Here is a 16580-nt window from a genome sequence, read left to right as displayed (position 1 = left end):
CATAAAGAATTTCATTGGATAAACGAAGAAAATGCAGACACGGAGATGCAGAAAGAGGATGGCTTTGGTAGACAGAATTCCAGAGGGACCGAGTGGGGGAAGATCTTCTCTGTTTCTATGGCTGCCATGGTAACACTGTTGCCAGAGTGCAGCAAGAAATAAAAGGGTGATGGTTGTGGTTGGTGGCGTGTTGTTTACCCAAATTGGGGAGAAAGCTGATTTTCAGATCATTGGTTGAGTTTAAGGTTGGGATTAGACAAGTTGTGGTTCTGTTTGGGGTCAGGGCAAGTCTATCAAATGTTCCCAAATGTGACTTATAACAAAATTTGTGTGTGTGTGTGCGCATGCGTTCATGTGTGTGTACACTGAGGGCCCCTGCTGCTATTGTTTTTCCTGATTCTCAGTTGGAGCGCAGGTGTGAGCCCGGAGAGGGAGAGAGGCTCTTTTGGGGCTCCAGATGACTTGAAAGGTTAAGCCACAACCTCACACAGCAGCAACATACAGTCAGTCACTCAGTCAGAAAACAGCCCTGCAGGTGCAGCTTTGAAGGGCCCATTTTATGCGGAGCTCGCCGGTAGCCATGAGCTCCGCCGGTAGCCGCGAGCTCCGCTGGTAGCCGCTCGTCGTTCGCTTGCGGGGAGAAAATTATGACGTAGACGCGATCTGTTTTTCCGCACTTCAAGGGGGGAGGTGCTGCTCAGGTTGGGGGCGTGGTTGCCCCAGTAGCAGGAGTCAACATACGTCACTTGACGCCCGGGCTGTGAAGGGCTCGTTTACAGACCGTCGGCACGGCCAACCCAAACCACGAATCAACGACTCATTGTTTTCTTTTCATTCTCCCTGGGCTGGCAGACACCCCAGATAACCAAATATACGTGGAGGCAGGCTGAAAAGGTTCCCGGAGCATAATATGGCCCCTTTAAACCACTACTTTTGACTTTACTTTTAATTTACTTTGCTTTAACATTTTCATGCTAATAGTCTCTTGTAACAATATGGTCCAGTTAATAACATGGATTCATGAACATGAACATGGAGATCATAAATTTAGCTCAGGGGCATGTTGGGTAACTGAGAACATCTGGGCACTGAAGGATTATTTTGGTACCATTCTACCTATTTTGGATTATGAAGGGAAAATTTGCATTGCTTGCCTTCATTGATTTTGAGAGACATTTGCTTTACAAAGAAAGACATTTTGTTATACGAGGGGAAAACTCATATAGGGATACTCCATGTAATGATTCCATTGTTTTTAACTAAGCTCAGGCCAAGCCTGAACGAGAGCTCGTCCATCTACACCTGCAGCCATGCAACTATTACACGGTGCTAGCTATCAATCATGCCATATCCACTCTCCAATGCATACCGTGGTTTATTGTTTTTTTTTACTCTAAACGGGACCATAATTTTTCTAAATGAACATCATGCTGCATTGAAATAGCCTAAAACTAGAAACTAGAAATTAAGACCATAGACTCCTCAGGAAGAAGTTTACTTACATTATAAATCAAGTGAGAAGTATAGTAATTTTCTCATAGACTTCAATAGAGACCGACTTCTTCCTGCAACCAGTGGGGATGCCCTCTGCTGGTCAATTGACAGAATAACAGGTTTCAGGAACTTCTGCATTAGCTTCACTTTTCGTAACCTGTGACTACGTCCATTTTTATACAAAGTCTATATATCCCATATCTATCTGATGAGGGACCTGATCTCAATAAATGCAATATGGTGATAAAGTGGCCATGTTATTGGAAGAGGTTTGCACTCTCGGAGCATCCTTCTAGTTTCATGTTGCTTGAGAAGGGGCATGAAAGCAATCGTCCAGAGAACAAAATGGTACATGTATGACTCACACCCTTGGCTTTTATTGACATCTGGCACTTGTTGATCTATTTATGGATTAGCAATTCTATAAGTGAGACATTCTCATGGTGTAGAAACTGTAGCCTTGAGAACAGGAGTTCTGTAAGAAGTAATTCATTGTCCTCTTTAAACATTTTCTTTGCACTCAATGCCAACCATGTCCTATACAGCACGCACGCACGCACATACACACACACACACTATTCCACACTGGAATGGTAATATTAGCTAGCTATGCTTGTTTCCAACAACATTCCTGGCTGACCTGCTTTTAGGCAGTGAAGAGGCTCCGTGTTTTGTACCACAGAAACACAATTAAAGCAACTCACTGAGAAGCAAGAAGAATTTCTATTTGCTAAAGTTCACCCTTCCAAAACCAAGCTTAATTTCATGCCCTATGAAAAGTGAATGATAGCGAATGAACAATGATATTTTTGATAATATATACACAAAAAGTCATCTGTCATCATTGTAAGATGTTTTTTAAGATGAAAAATAGATTGAAACTACAGGCATTAGGGTTGGGCATATCAGTACACAAATTAGAAAAATGTATTCACATAGGTATGGACTGACTAATAAGTAAGATTGTATCTCATACCTCCAAGAAATTACATTTATAATTATATACTACTACCGGGATTATGTTACATATTAAAACATATTAAAGAGAAACCGTTTCTCCATTGATCTCACAGAAACTGAGCTGAATGTAGGTCTCTTCATTTTGCAAGAGACCTTTTATCAGAATAATTGCTGTTGGAAAACATTGCACACGAGTGGCATACACACACTCGTGATATGACAACTGTGTGCACACATGCTGGCAGGCAGTCACTCACTCACACGCAGACGTTCACATTCACATCCTGGCAAAGCAGAGGGGGGGATTATAGCTCTGGCTTTGCTCACTATTTTGGGGTACAGAGATTTGTTTTTGTCTCAGTGGGTTGACAGAAGGCCTTGTGAAATTCAACAATAACACAGCAAGTCATTCCTCCTTGCTTTCAGAGCTGAAATTCAAAAAATTCTCTTATGTCTTATTTTAGAGCAGACATTATTGTTAACCCATTATGTTGGATATTCTTGATATTAAAAAAAAAAGTTTGACACGGCTTTACACTGCTGTCATTTTATTTAACCACCTGCCAAATAAGTCATTTAATAGATTTCAAGTGTGGACTTTGAGTCGTCCACAGGCTATACCAGTTATAGAGAGAAATAAGTTACCTGACACAAACTGGTCCAAGGCCTTAAAATAACACGCTTGCTGATGAACAGCAAATATACTCCATTTCCTCCATTTGATTTTCTCCAGCCGGTTAGGTAGACTGAAATGCATCAGGTTATTTCAAGCTGATTTCCTCTGTGGCAAATAGTTTCTGGTTGATTGTCCATAATGAGGACAACAAACAATTGAAATTATCACACAAACTGATGAGAAAGCAATTTATACAGGAAAGGATTTTTTTGCGGCAGGCAGTGGACAGCTAATACAGAAGCAGTTATCCTGCCTTGCCATTCACGTCATCAGCTCAGGTGGCAGCACTTACACCACGACACATGAAATCTGTGTGGAAGAGATGAATTCCTTTGAATGAAAAATGTTCTGAACCACGGGGCCTGTTAAAAACTGTTTGTGATGATAAATGCTTTTAAAAAGACAATATCAAACAATGTTTGCTCTGTTGTTCTTCGATAGAACACATGTTTCTTATTCATACTGTATCTGTCTTTTTTGTCTACCACTCACTTACTGTTCCCCTTAAGAAATTTAACAATTGTTTTTGGCCTATGACCCTAACTTCACTAATTCGCTTGAAACTGTTTTCATTAGAGACTCTTCTTTTTACATTTTCTACATTTTCTGAAATTTTTTATACATCACTGTGAATCTGACTTGTTGTTGCAGTAGCAGCCTACCATCTCGCATTCATGTGTCTACAGTATGAAGACTTACATATATGAAATAAAATATGAAAATACATGATCATATATTTATTGCCTTTTTAATAGCATGTTTTACATTTTTTTCCTCGAATCAAAATATTCTTCGACAAATATATAGTGGTCGCCTGTTTTTCACATCTATTAGAGATTTAAGATTGTGAGTGCCTGTTAACCGTGCACCACACTTAACAGGCTGCGTCAGTGTGCTTGCATTGTACTGTAAAATATATTACTGCTATTGCACAGTAGCATCCACATGGAGTTCCAACAAAATAAATGGTCCTTTTGCAGTAGTATTGTAGCTCTTGAGCCTCTTTTGATCTTGTGTTTTATTATTTATTAATTATCTTTATCTTTATTTATTTTAAGTTAAGCTCACAGCAGGATTCTAGGAATCATCGGTGTCGGTCTGTCGATTGGTTGGTTAGTCCACCACTATGGTCCTGAGGAGTAATCCTATTGACTTGGCGATCCATTGAATTTTCCTCCAGTGCCATATGGTTGACATTTGCATGGGTCGCCATAAAATTTGCTATAGATATTAACTGTCCCCAGAGTATCGATTCCAATGACTTAAGTGATTATCTGACTTTTCCTTTAATGTCAGCAGCTGGTCATAGTTTTTACTTATCCTGAGAAATTTTTCATCATCTGTGTGATTTATTGGCACAATAAAGTTTGTTCAGACATTCACCCAGAGGACCTTTCTCCTAGCCCCACCATGAGGTTGGCATTTTGGATTTTTATTAAAATATATTGACCAATACGGAATAGATTGCTGTGGAATTTGGTTCAGACATTCATGACACACCCCCAGAATAAACTTGTAATAGGTGTTATTCTTCTGGGTTAAATTTGATTTGACCATCCCATGAGCCCTTAGCGTATCCTTGCATGGTAATGCGCAAAACTAATGTGGTGAACACAGTAAATATTATACCTGCTAAACATCCCACTAGTAGACTATCGGTCTTGTTTAATATTGTAGACCTAAACAGTGAACTTGAAGTGACAACACAGTTTTTAAAATAGCTTCAGACGTCAGTAAATGTAAGTGATGTCTGTCGCAATAACGTTATCCATCATGACTGACTATCCACAGAGACAACACACCCCCTCTAGACAGGCTATTACTTGATTGATGGAAGAGGTACAGTAGATCATAAAGTATGATGAGGTTGACTGAATCTGACCTTTAAATAAAAATGAGTCCCTGCTTGAAGTGTCAAAGTCTCTAAGCTGGAAATCGACTATGTTTAACACTGAATGACCACAACTCTGCAATCACAGAGCTCATTTTAGACGGAGCACTCTCCTTTCAGGATGATGGAATACTCCAGTCCTCTAGATATGTGCATGTTTATCATGAACTTTCAAACAAGATCAGCTGTGGTTGATGAATACAGGTTTGGAGAGGGGTTTGTTAATGTTACACGGATAGATTTATGCATTTAAATATTATGACTCGCACACATCTGACTGCCTTTTTATTTAACAATGGACTCAGATGTTTTTGAAAGTAAACTATTTTTAAACCATCACTACCTAAATAGAATAATTAAATCTGATCTGACTTTCCAAAACAGAGAAAGGGGTCATTATGGGTTTGCGTGGGCGAGCATGGGAGGATGGCGGGTGGGATGACGTTCAATTCAATATTTCTCAAGCAGCTGCTGATCAAAGTCCATCGACTCTTTCTCCCACATGGTGCGACCATTGGCAGAACTGGCATCTGGAGACTGCATTTGATTAAGCCAGCTAATATGCTACGTTTGGAATCAAAGTTTGTTGTTGTTCGGCATATGAATTTTAGAAAGTTGTTACATACAACTACTGACAAACAATGAATCCGTTTTTACTACAGTGTTATGTTTCTTTAAGCTCAACGACAATAATTAAAATGAGATCCATAATTACAAAGAGAACTCTTCTAATGTTATCCTTTTTATAGCTTCTGTCTGGTGTAAATGGCCTGTCCTGCTTTCTCATGATGTGAGGAGCTCATCCCGATGTAATCAGACCTGGCTGATGTTATTCAGGACTTGTTGGGGTGGTTACGCTCTTACACCCCACAGCCCTGAAAGCATCGCTCAGGGCTCGTTTCCAAAACGAGACATGTAAGACGCCTCTAAGGAGCAAAGTTAACATGTAATTTTGAGAGTCTGAGTCTCAGTCAGTGATGTGAGAATGGTTGATTTTGTCAATTTCTTAGACATCAGTGGGAGGGAAGGAGGGGGGACTTAAGTTGGAAATGTTAATAACAGAAATTAAGTTTCAAGTGGAGGCAAGTCACAGATTTGAAAGTGTGAAAAGTTTTTGTGACGATGAAAACTCATTCAAATACCCTCCTATCAAAAACATTACAATTTTCCAGAGTGAAAATTCTTATGGTGGATGCTCTCACTAATTAGTTTGGAGAAACCGCTCCTATTCTCGGAGCTGTACTGCATAACCCCAGGTTAATCATCTACAAGTTCTAAAGTGATGATTCACAGACGAACGCATCCTAATAACCAACAGACACATGTTGATTAATATTTCCATGGTTTTCTCACACTGGATATTACGCGAAACAATGATTGCATTACCGGCATGGTAACGTACAGTGTGAGAGGAAGTCTTGGCTGTGAATAATATATTGCACTATGTCAAAATACATTTCATCATCCGTCATGATCCTATTATGGCAGGGGTTTTTTTTTTCCCTCTTCCAGAGAATGTACCTGCTACTGCAGTAGGCATATAATAAATGCAGATTTCTATGCATCTATTATTTAGATGATTGAGGAGACAGAGAAAGTCTGTTTTAGAATGTTTTTTTTTCCAGATGCTAAATGCACAGAGATCTTCACCGAGAAGGACTTTCTACATTACTAACAAATATATCCTTCAAATAGTCATCAGAGTGTTCCTGTGCACACTTCACTGCTTGGGACTCTGGTCTAATCTTCATTTAAGTACCACGTTCATGTAGCCCTGTGGTGCTTTTGTAGGGGAATGGGGATTTTCTGCAGTGCGAAATGGCAGATGCTTTATACTTGAGCTGAATCATCATGGGCCAGACAGACTGTTCCGAGTCATTCTAAACCCCATTAAAACTTATGGCACTTCACAAATGAAGGTTACTGTAACACACCAAGTTTGGATGTTTCCAAATTCCGCACTCTCTGCTCGTAAACTGTTACGACCAGAGATCACAGAAAAAAAAGGTTGCTGATCTAATCCTGCATTGATATGATTTAATGAGCAAGAACTTGATTACAAGAACTTTTGCCTTTGCATAATGCTCAAAGTTGAAATTCGGTTACAGTGAATTATGATTGAACCTAATCAACAAGTGACTCCCTCCACCACATACATGCTGGTTCCTGCATATTGTTGGCGTCACCCACATGTATAGTATTTCTTGCCGTTTTCCCCAAGCATGAACACTTTTGGTACCTGGCATGCCAAGGGAGATAGTTCTCCAGTTCTGGCAGTATTCACATTCACAATCAACACTATTGATCTTTTGTTACAAATAATTGGGAGAAATTGAATGGTGACAATCACTTCATCAAGGAGAGGGAAGGTAAGGAGGACCACAAGCAAATTATAATGATAAGGTGCTCAGCTTTGGGCAGCATGGCTATGAACAGCCATCCTTTGTGCTAAAACTGGATTACATTCAATTTATACAAGTTTTCAAGGGCAAAGAGAAAACATTAAACAGTAGTCAGCAGGGTGTATATTGATATTTAAGTGATTTTCATTTAAAGACTAAACATTTATATACCAACTGTGAGTTAAAGTGTAAAGTGACTTTGATAATGTGGTATTTGACACCAGCACTCATTTTGTATGAAAGCTCATACAAAGGCAGATTGAGGTTTGGTGCACATTAAGACGACACTTTCACTACATCAAAAAAATCAATTCTTCCACAAAAATAGGAGTTCTCCTCGATTCGACAAAGTCTGTCCATGCACATTGAGTACTGCCTCTGTCTGAATAAAGGCATGTGTGCTACAGGCATATGCCTCAACACTCCCCAACGCTACGACCCATGTGTGTTGCACAGGATCAATTTTCCCAAACTTTCATTAACCTTTTAAAAAACAACAATATTATTCCTTGGACGTTTAAAATATTGTGGATGAAACTTAATGTGATTTGTGAAACCTAATCCTAACCCTAAAGAGAATGGATGCATTTTTTAAGATTTTTTTTACCATTGTTTTGGTCGCATGTGCGACCTCTGGAGCCCTGAAGTGGGCAAGCGAATAGCTGTTACAATAAGATCAGACAAAAATACAATGTAGTTTGGGGAAACTATCCTTCATGATGATCTATACAATTTTTTCAAAGGGTAGTACTTATTGACAGTTAGATTGCATGAAATTGCACAGATATTTGTTATTTTTTTCGAGCCCCTCTATATACACTAGACATGTTTCATGCAAAACCCCTTCACAGACAACATCCTTGCAACTCTCCATCAATGCCTGGGGTGTTGGTTGTGTGCATCCAGAAAGCTGGGGAGCTCATGGTTGGTAACCCTTGACCATTAAGACACTAATCTGCACCCTCACTACAAGATAACTAGCTCCCTGGGTCTCACCGCAATTTAGTCAAGCCTTGGAATAATACGTTTACCTACTGCAGTGTGCCTCAGGCTTCCTACATATCTGATTTCCCAGTGCCCCATACTCCCACTTTCTACCGCAACACTCCATTGCACACTGCACAGTGGGCAATGACGTCTAACCTCCCACTCTTTTTGCTCCAGGGTCAAATTAGAAGGCTATTCTAATGATTTCTCTCTAGACCCATCTCCGCATATGAGGTTTGTTGGTTGGAGGAGATGTATAATATTGTGGAAGGTGAGTGTGTTTGACCTTCAGCATTGGTATTACAATTCACTGTGTCAGATGGCTGTTTAATGTTTATCTTTGTTTATGTGCACACACCAGCATGTGTATTTATATCCATACTGAAAAGGAATAATTGATGGAGTGGATGCTGATTCAGGGAGATGGAAACCGTGGATGTCTTAAGCAGAAGTATTTATTATAAGAGCTCAATATATATCAATGAGATTTCTGGTTTGTTTACACAGATCGACAAGGTGGTCAGTGTTTGGCGCCCCAAGACAATCTGCCTGTTCCCAGTCTCTGTAGTGTAGTTAATTTAGGGTAATGTCGTCATCTCCCTGCGACTATGACACCTCGAGAGAGACTTCAGCTGCTCGATGATTGTTGTGGCTTGCCACAGAAAGGTTGACCTTGCTTGGTGCCTGAGAAGACTCGTCTTAACAGTTTCTCAGGGGAGGATAGACAAAATTCCACGACACATACAACTGGGTTTATCTCCACGTCCACTTGAGTAATTTCTCCATATGAGTAATAATCCCTCTCCAAACTAACAAACTCGAAAACGCATATCACATGACCATTCAGTTAAAAAAATGCCACGAACGGGAAACAGATATGGTGAAAAGTAAGAGCAGGGATTTCTCTGCTTCGATTGACAACAAGGGGGAAAGGCTACTCAAATTGCTTACGACGTTTTACCTTCACTGCTGGCAGTCGAGTCTTGACTGATTAGAACGAAATCAGAAAGTCAATGCGTGTGACTGGGTCATCATTTCCAAACAACTCTGTTTTAGCCTGTCCATACTACAACGCAGCCCTAGAGTTTTCAAACTAAAACAGGGCCAGCAGCTTTTCCAAATTTCTCCATTCCCGGTGATCGTAAACGCTGCAGTAGTGTGGATACCAGGCAAAAACATAGCAACAGTGATGGTTTTTAAACTTAGACGTAGATGTGTGGATGTAGCCTTAAAAAATAATTATACATATGTGCAACCTGTATATGTACCGAATGTCTCCATATCAAGATGTCTTTGTCTGTATACATACATGTCATGCTTTTGTGCTATGAGGTTCCTGCTCCAAGAACGTGGCTTCGTAAAAACAGTGTCAGGCTGTGTAATGAGGGCATTCCCCCTGTGTTTTGGGCCTATTTTAAAGTGCTGCCAGAAAGAAAGATTTGTGGTGTCTGTGGGAGTGTGTTCACTCACTCATGTGCGTCTATGTATGTACAGTACAAATTTAAGAGTGTGAGTGACTGTACGTTTGTTCCTGCAGACAAATTATTAATCAATAACTCAACAGTTCTTGCTTTACTCATGACGTTTACCCAGGTCATTATTGTCCCGAAATTTCACAAGGATGGACAAAAAGGTTTGTGTGCTGTGAATATCAGTAACTTGGCATCACTTTTATTAGGTGTAGTAGCACCAGACATACCTTACCCTTTTTAAAGAAACTAGATGTTTTATATTTGGGGGGGATTAGAGAAAATGATTTTCTAATATTACTACAAATCCCTGTGGCCACAGGGCTCCCTGGGGATCTCCAGATTTGTTGGGTCAGACATAGATTGTATCTGTCTTTTATCTGTCTACTGTGTAGCTGCAAAGTAGACTAATTTGTGCAGTCGAAACCAGAACCACTCTAGCAGGATACAATGATACTGGCAATTGCAAAAAAAACGCCACAGATGTTTTGAAATAATTACCACTAGTTGTTAACACCAAAGTGAAGCATTAAATTCTGGCAGTCATTGTGCAATGTTGCTCAGCTAGATGAAATGTGTAGCTTTGATAATTTTTTTAAGCAAAGTTTCTGCCTCGACAAGCCAATTTCTTCTTTGAAATAAGTTTGAATGGGGAAGTGTAATGACATTCAGGTGTGGGTTAAAGGTCCATTTTAGTGATGAAAAACAACATAGCCGGGATTATTTGATCGGCTATTCACAGCTGTTCAGAACAGGGGTCTGTCGAGGTGAAACATATTCAGATCAAAAGACTACATTGACTACAGTGGTCCTCAGGGAAAACTCTGTTGAGGCTCATAACACTGAAAATAACATGAAAAGGAACTTCTGCTTATTGGGCATCTCTTCTACTCACTCAATTCTGTTATCAGACTTAACAAAATCACCAAACAGGCGTTTCCCCACGGGAGGACACTACAGAGGAAACTGTTGTTCTCCAAAGACAAAGTATTGCCTGTCTACTGGCCGTCTCAGTCCACCTGGATGTTTTCTGGAACAGCCCTGCAAAAACGCTGCATGCCAACATTTCAACCTGCATCCACTCCGTGTGTAGAGAGTATTGTGGTTTGGAGTCTGTGCCTCAGGGCCTGCACAGATTGCAGTCACTGGAGGAACAAGTCATTCCAAATTGTTCCATGACATTGTACAGAAAAAAAAATGAGGGTAGCTGTTTGAGTTTTGAAATCTAACATAGCTTTCGTCAAACAGAACTACCCTTATCACAAAGAGCAATCACTAGCTCAAGGGCTTTAACTAATGTATGTACAAAAAAAACAACACAGTGGCAAAGCCAGACCTCAAACCAATTAAAATGCTGTAGCGTGGCTTGAAACAAGCCATCCATGCAAGGTATTTCAAACATATCAATTAACTCCAACTGCCTAGTAAAGAGTAATTGTCCAGAACACCTGTTCCCTCCCATGACTGATCAGCCTATAGAGAATACATCTGGATGACAGTTATTTCCACTGAAAAGGTAACCAAACCATAAGGTTCACAGATTTCTAGACCCCACTCCCTTAGCAGTGTTTTCAGTGCAGTATTAGTTTATATTCACTCATACATGCCACTTGACAATGGCTATTCTCACATTTCAATTTTAATATTGAATGCTTTCAAGTGCACACACTTCATGTGTTTTTAAAAAAATTCTGTTTGCCTGAAGAAAAAAAAAAAAGTATGTAGTTCATGGCATTGCTCATGTGTATTCTTATGTTTATTCCAGCTCTAACCAATGTGAAGCTGTGGGCCATCGACCGACAATGTTTTCAGACCATCATGATGAGGACGGGTCTCATCAAGCACAACGAGTATATGGAGTTTCTGAAAAGGTGAGGAAGCGGGGTTTCATGTCCCATAGTGCTAAGACGGTTGGGGCTTATAGGGCTGAATAGGGCTTTCCTCTGAAAGGCAATGAATGAATTAACAAAATGAATTCAGGAAAATGGGTCTCAGCTATTCTCAGAAGATTCCTTACTCCTAATTTTTGCCAGTAAATTACGTAAGGCAACAGTAATTTCTGGTGCGTCACTGAAGGAGTTATTCATCCTACTGGGAAAAATACCTCATACCATTATCATCTTTCTCTGACATCGTTATCATTAGTATTAGAGAGCCCTGTGCCTCCACTCTTCTCTATAGAGAAGCCCATTATCACTTTAAAGACCTGCAGACTCTTTGTTGGCCTGCATGGTACAGGATAAAAGAATGATTCATCAAAAAAACCGGATGAGCAGCATCCGTAATCAAGATGCATGACATGCAATTACAGTATAAAACTCTGTCACCCCCCCACTTCTGTTTTTCTATCATGCACTTTGGTCTTCATCAAGCCAATTATGACAGATATTTCAGGGCAGATATAACAGAAATTGCTCCTGTTCCTTCTTACTTCCTTTCACACATGTACTCCACTCTATTTGTGTGTGTGCTTAAAGCTCAAAAAAACCTCATGAATCACCGTGATCATGTTCAGGCTCATGTTATTATTTGACACAGCTGCTTTGAGACAAGTGGATAGATATGGTGCAACGAAAACCAGCTTCACAAATTTCCAACTAGTGCTCAAACAAGACAGGTCCTATGTTAGTACCTTCCCCAATGACCCATTTGACTCTTCCACAAATGTGTTTCCTGATGTGCATTAAAGTTGCATTTGGGAAATAAAACTACTTAGTCAGGGTCTCTTGACCAAAATGATTCAGACAAAAATAGCAATTACTATCTGTAGTAGAGAGGACTCAATCTCTAACGTCTTAGTCCCACTCTTTGTACACCCATTTCTTTGCTTTCATAATTTCCCATAAATTAAAAACCTTTACACAGCACTATAACACAGTCGTACTACTTCTTCCTTTTCTACTGAGAGAGGACATTTTCTTTGCCACAAGATACTGCTAGTGAGGAAAATATACACATGGGTTGTTTTCAGCATCTGTACATAATCACAAATGCAGCTGTTTGCCTGGTGAAATATATTTTTTCGGTACCCTGAACAGTTTAGCCATTTTACATTTACAGGTCAGTAATATAAAAGAAAAGCCTTAAGCACTTGCTGTATCAACGTTACCCTTTCACCAGACTGCAAGATATACGGTACAAAAAAATATATTTGAGAGCAGATTAAAAAAAATGTTAATGGGGTTTTCCTGTCTGACACTGAAGCTATTTTAGTGATGACTTTAACACACAAAAAAACCCCACAAAGCTCTAGTGCTCCTAATCCTGAGTGTAAAAGCATTCACTGTATGGAAGCTCCTGCCTCACAGCCGCTCTTACATAACAGTCCAACAAATAGGTAAATATTTAATAGATGTACCCATTGCTTGGTTTGGCCTTACTCTGTGTTTGGTTAATAAAGAGGCCTCTAGGGGGCCTCTAGAGCTTTATAGCAACAGCGATCAGTGATGTCGTTTAACGGAGTTTGGAGGGGAAATCTGTTCAATTGTACGATAAGGTTAAGTATTTTTTTCACTGCTTTAGTTTTCCGCCAGACAGCCGTTTAAGTTTGCACCTTTTTTCAAGTGCACTTCGGCCATGTATTTACATAGGTAACATATTAACTATGCATAAGTAACTCATACAACCCTACTTCAAAATCACTGAACTATCCCTTTAAGTGTAAAAACAAACATATTCATCCCTGTGAGTCTTTAGCCCACTCTGTACGTGCCATGAAGTGATATACTGTATTTGCTCTGAAAAGTTGTGGAGGAGGAACACTGATGAAAAACTGACAGAGAAATTGCACGTTGTATCACATAACGGGAGGTGAGAATCCTTGTGAGGATTGATTCTTTTTTTTTCTCCTAGCATGTTTTTTTTAATTACACAATGCTACAAGGAGAGAAATTTTCAAGGGCAGTGTCCTAACTGACAAAATGCATCACGTTTGTATTGCTGTGTATTGATATTTTTAAGGTCGTGGGCTATTATTCTTCCCTATACTGCCCTCAGATAAAAGTCTAGCTATAAGGCATAGAATAAAAGTAGAGAGCCATCTGCCTGACAATTTGTGAGGAGGAATGGGATATAAATACAAAGACCCACTCAATAAAGAATTAGTCGCAACTCATCTTCCATTTGTTCTTTGCAAGAACACCATAGACACTGTTAAAATGTATCTTATGCTTCTCTCATAGTCACACAGTGCCATGGCTGTAATGATTAAAGTGGGTCAAAAAGACCACATTAGTGAAACCGCACCTCCCCATTGGCTCTGTACAATTATTAATTGACTACAACAGAGGCTTTTTGTTTGTGCCTCACTGCTTGAGGGGTGAAAACTCCACATGTTTCATGTGGACCAGGGTCATCTGTTCACTGCGTAGCCGGTTAGCTAGAGCCTCTGTCGCTGAGGGAGCAACAACACAAAGATCAGCACAGTGGCGAGGGCCTTGGTTGGGGGCTGAGACAAGATGTTTCAGATTACTGTAATAAAGCATGGAAAATGAGGGGGGGGGGGGGGGGGGGGGCAGATAGATGATATGGGGAGATAAGCCCTTTGGTCACCAACACGGGTTATTTTCTCTCCTCCTTGATAAACATTGGGCCAGTTTTGTTTAGTCGGCATGATAACAGACGGTGTTCATTGAGGCTGCCGGGAAGGAAACGGAACAAACATGAGAGCCTCATACAGGTGAATTCAACCTCAGTGTATGATGATGCTCTGCTGAGTAACTAGGCACATTGCCCAGTTTGTGCTGCAATATTTATAAACATATATGTAATACCTTGTACAGGCCAACGCCCACGACATAATATTGATTTTGTGTATTCCTTATGCCTATATTTATGCTGCTCACTTCAGAGCCAAAGTAGATTCTGCCCAACCGCTTCAAAGCCAACACATATACTAAGCTGCCAACTTCTCCGCTTTTTATCTGACAAACACAGAAGTCCAAATCAGTGATATATTTAATATGTATGAGCACGTCTATCTTCTTAACAAAGAGCACATCCTTTTCTTTCTCATGCAGTGTCCCCACATTCCACGGCCTGCAGGAAGATATTCTGAGCAAGCTTGCCGATGTCCTTGAGGAGGTAAGTGCCTCGTTTCCAAAGTGTGCGACATCTGCACTCCACGTGTCTTGCTATATTTCCATATTCCGTTAATGGAACAAAATGTGCACAGTTGGGATTTCGGAACAATTGTTGCTCTTCACTACATGTGCTCAGTGTGGTGATGTTGTACTAAATGGTCCACCTTCAAAGAGGAGATCAATTCATACACCTGTTCAGGGATTCAGTAAACTGCTTTCAGGAGTCAGGGTCAGGGGTCAATCGTTTTAAGCTAGCTGAGTTGTATGATAATCTATTTTATTGATGTAGGGTAAATTTTGACTTGTAGCTGGTATCATTTTTACCTTTTTAGTGTTTGTATCTGACAAAATGTAGTTCTTGAGACATCCACTGTAGTGGAAACTACCAAATAGACAGCTCAGTAGGGGCCTGTCTGTCTGTCGACAAATTTAATTTACAGTGATAACATCACAACAGTGCAAGAAGCAATCTCAACATGTTACAGATTTGTAGCTGTGATCAAAATGAAGGCTGAGTTGATAGAGGGGTTTGGTTTGACCCATGAGTACTGTGTACACATCCAATAATATAGTAAAGTCTACCGAGTACGCATGGGTCGGAACAACAACAGATTGATGGGAGACATTATTAGCATAATGCGGTAATATAATTAAAGTGCAGATTGATTTGACAACTCTGCACCGTATTAGCTCATAAAAATAATATAATTTTAACAAAGGTTTGAGCAGATGTTTGATATGATGGATGGCACAGGTTTCGCGAGTCTGCTGATCGATCTTCATTCCACAGGTAAACAAATGGAAAACAAGCTGCTGCCTGGAAACCAGCGAGAAATATATATTTTTTTAAACAATTTTAAAAAAACCAATGGAAAACATGCTCTGAAATATGGACAGCAGAATCCCTGGTATATTATTTTATCTGCAATTGGCATTTTTTTATTTTATTTTGTAAGGCTGCTGACAGTGTGCATTTCAAGATGTCTCAACGTCACACTTGCCACCAATCTGCACACCCCTTCGTTTGATGTTTTCTCCAGCATAATTTAGTTATGCAAACATATTCTCATTTACACTTTTGATGTGTGCTTTCAATGAGTTGAACTGCTTTCCAATATGGCCTTTCTCGAGTTATTCAGTGTAACTGTGTGCATATCTGTACTAATTTATTAGTGAGCAGTCCACATCCTTTCGCTTTAATAGATAAAAAAAAAAGGAAATGTATAATGCAATCTTGTTGAAGATTATTTTGAATCATAAGATATAATGTTTACGCTGGTTTTGGGCGGCAGTTTCTAGTTGTATGACCAGCAAAAATAGCACTTTAATTTGTTTTTAATTAGCAACATCAGTTTCCATCAGTTATTTAATGTGAACATGAATAAATGTCCTAACAAGGATCAATGCTATATGCTGACTATTCAACACAGACACTACAGAAAAAGGTGGCAGTGAATTCTGTGTGCCAAGCAGCGAACGTCTTAGGCGACCCAGGTACTGTACATGAATGTGGGAACGTTTTATATTCATAATAATAATAATAACAAAAAAAACTTTTCTCCTTTTTTTCCCTTGCATCATTTCACATTACCGACATCTTCACAGGGTTAAAAATGTACT

General features: G+C 39.7%; 1 protein-coding gene and 1 long non-coding RNA gene across 4 annotated transcripts in view; one reads left to right on the top strand and one right to left on the bottom strand.

Moving 5' to 3' along the window:
* The window catches only part of LOC118283955 (cGMP-dependent protein kinase 1), a 76098-nt gene that overhangs the window by 36014 nt on the left and 23504 nt on the right, over positions 1–16580 (top strand). For 2 of the 3 annotated variants that reach the window (XM_047335157.1, XM_035606429.2), the window contains exons 4-5: positions 11645–11750; positions 14898–14961. In XM_047335157.1, the coding sequence (XP_047191113.1) occupies positions 11645–11750; positions 14898–14961 (170 nt within the window). Of the gene's footprint in view, positions 1–11644; positions 11751–13612; positions 13690–14897; positions 14962–16580 lie in introns of those variants that run through there. The other variant, XM_047335158.1, reaches the window with a different exon arrangement.
* Positions 1–16580, bottom strand: part of LOC118283957 — a 43605-nt gene that overhangs the window by 26568 nt on the left and 457 nt on the right. The window lies entirely within an intron of this gene.

This window comes from Scophthalmus maximus, chromosome 10 (genome assembly GCF_022379125.1).
Source record: "Scophthalmus maximus strain ysfricsl-2021 chromosome 10, ASM2237912v1, whole genome shotgun sequence".
Taxonomy (NCBI): Eukaryota; Metazoa; Chordata; class Actinopteri; order Pleuronectiformes; family Scophthalmidae; genus Scophthalmus; species Scophthalmus maximus.
This window is presented reverse-complemented; position numbering and strand designations above follow the sequence as displayed.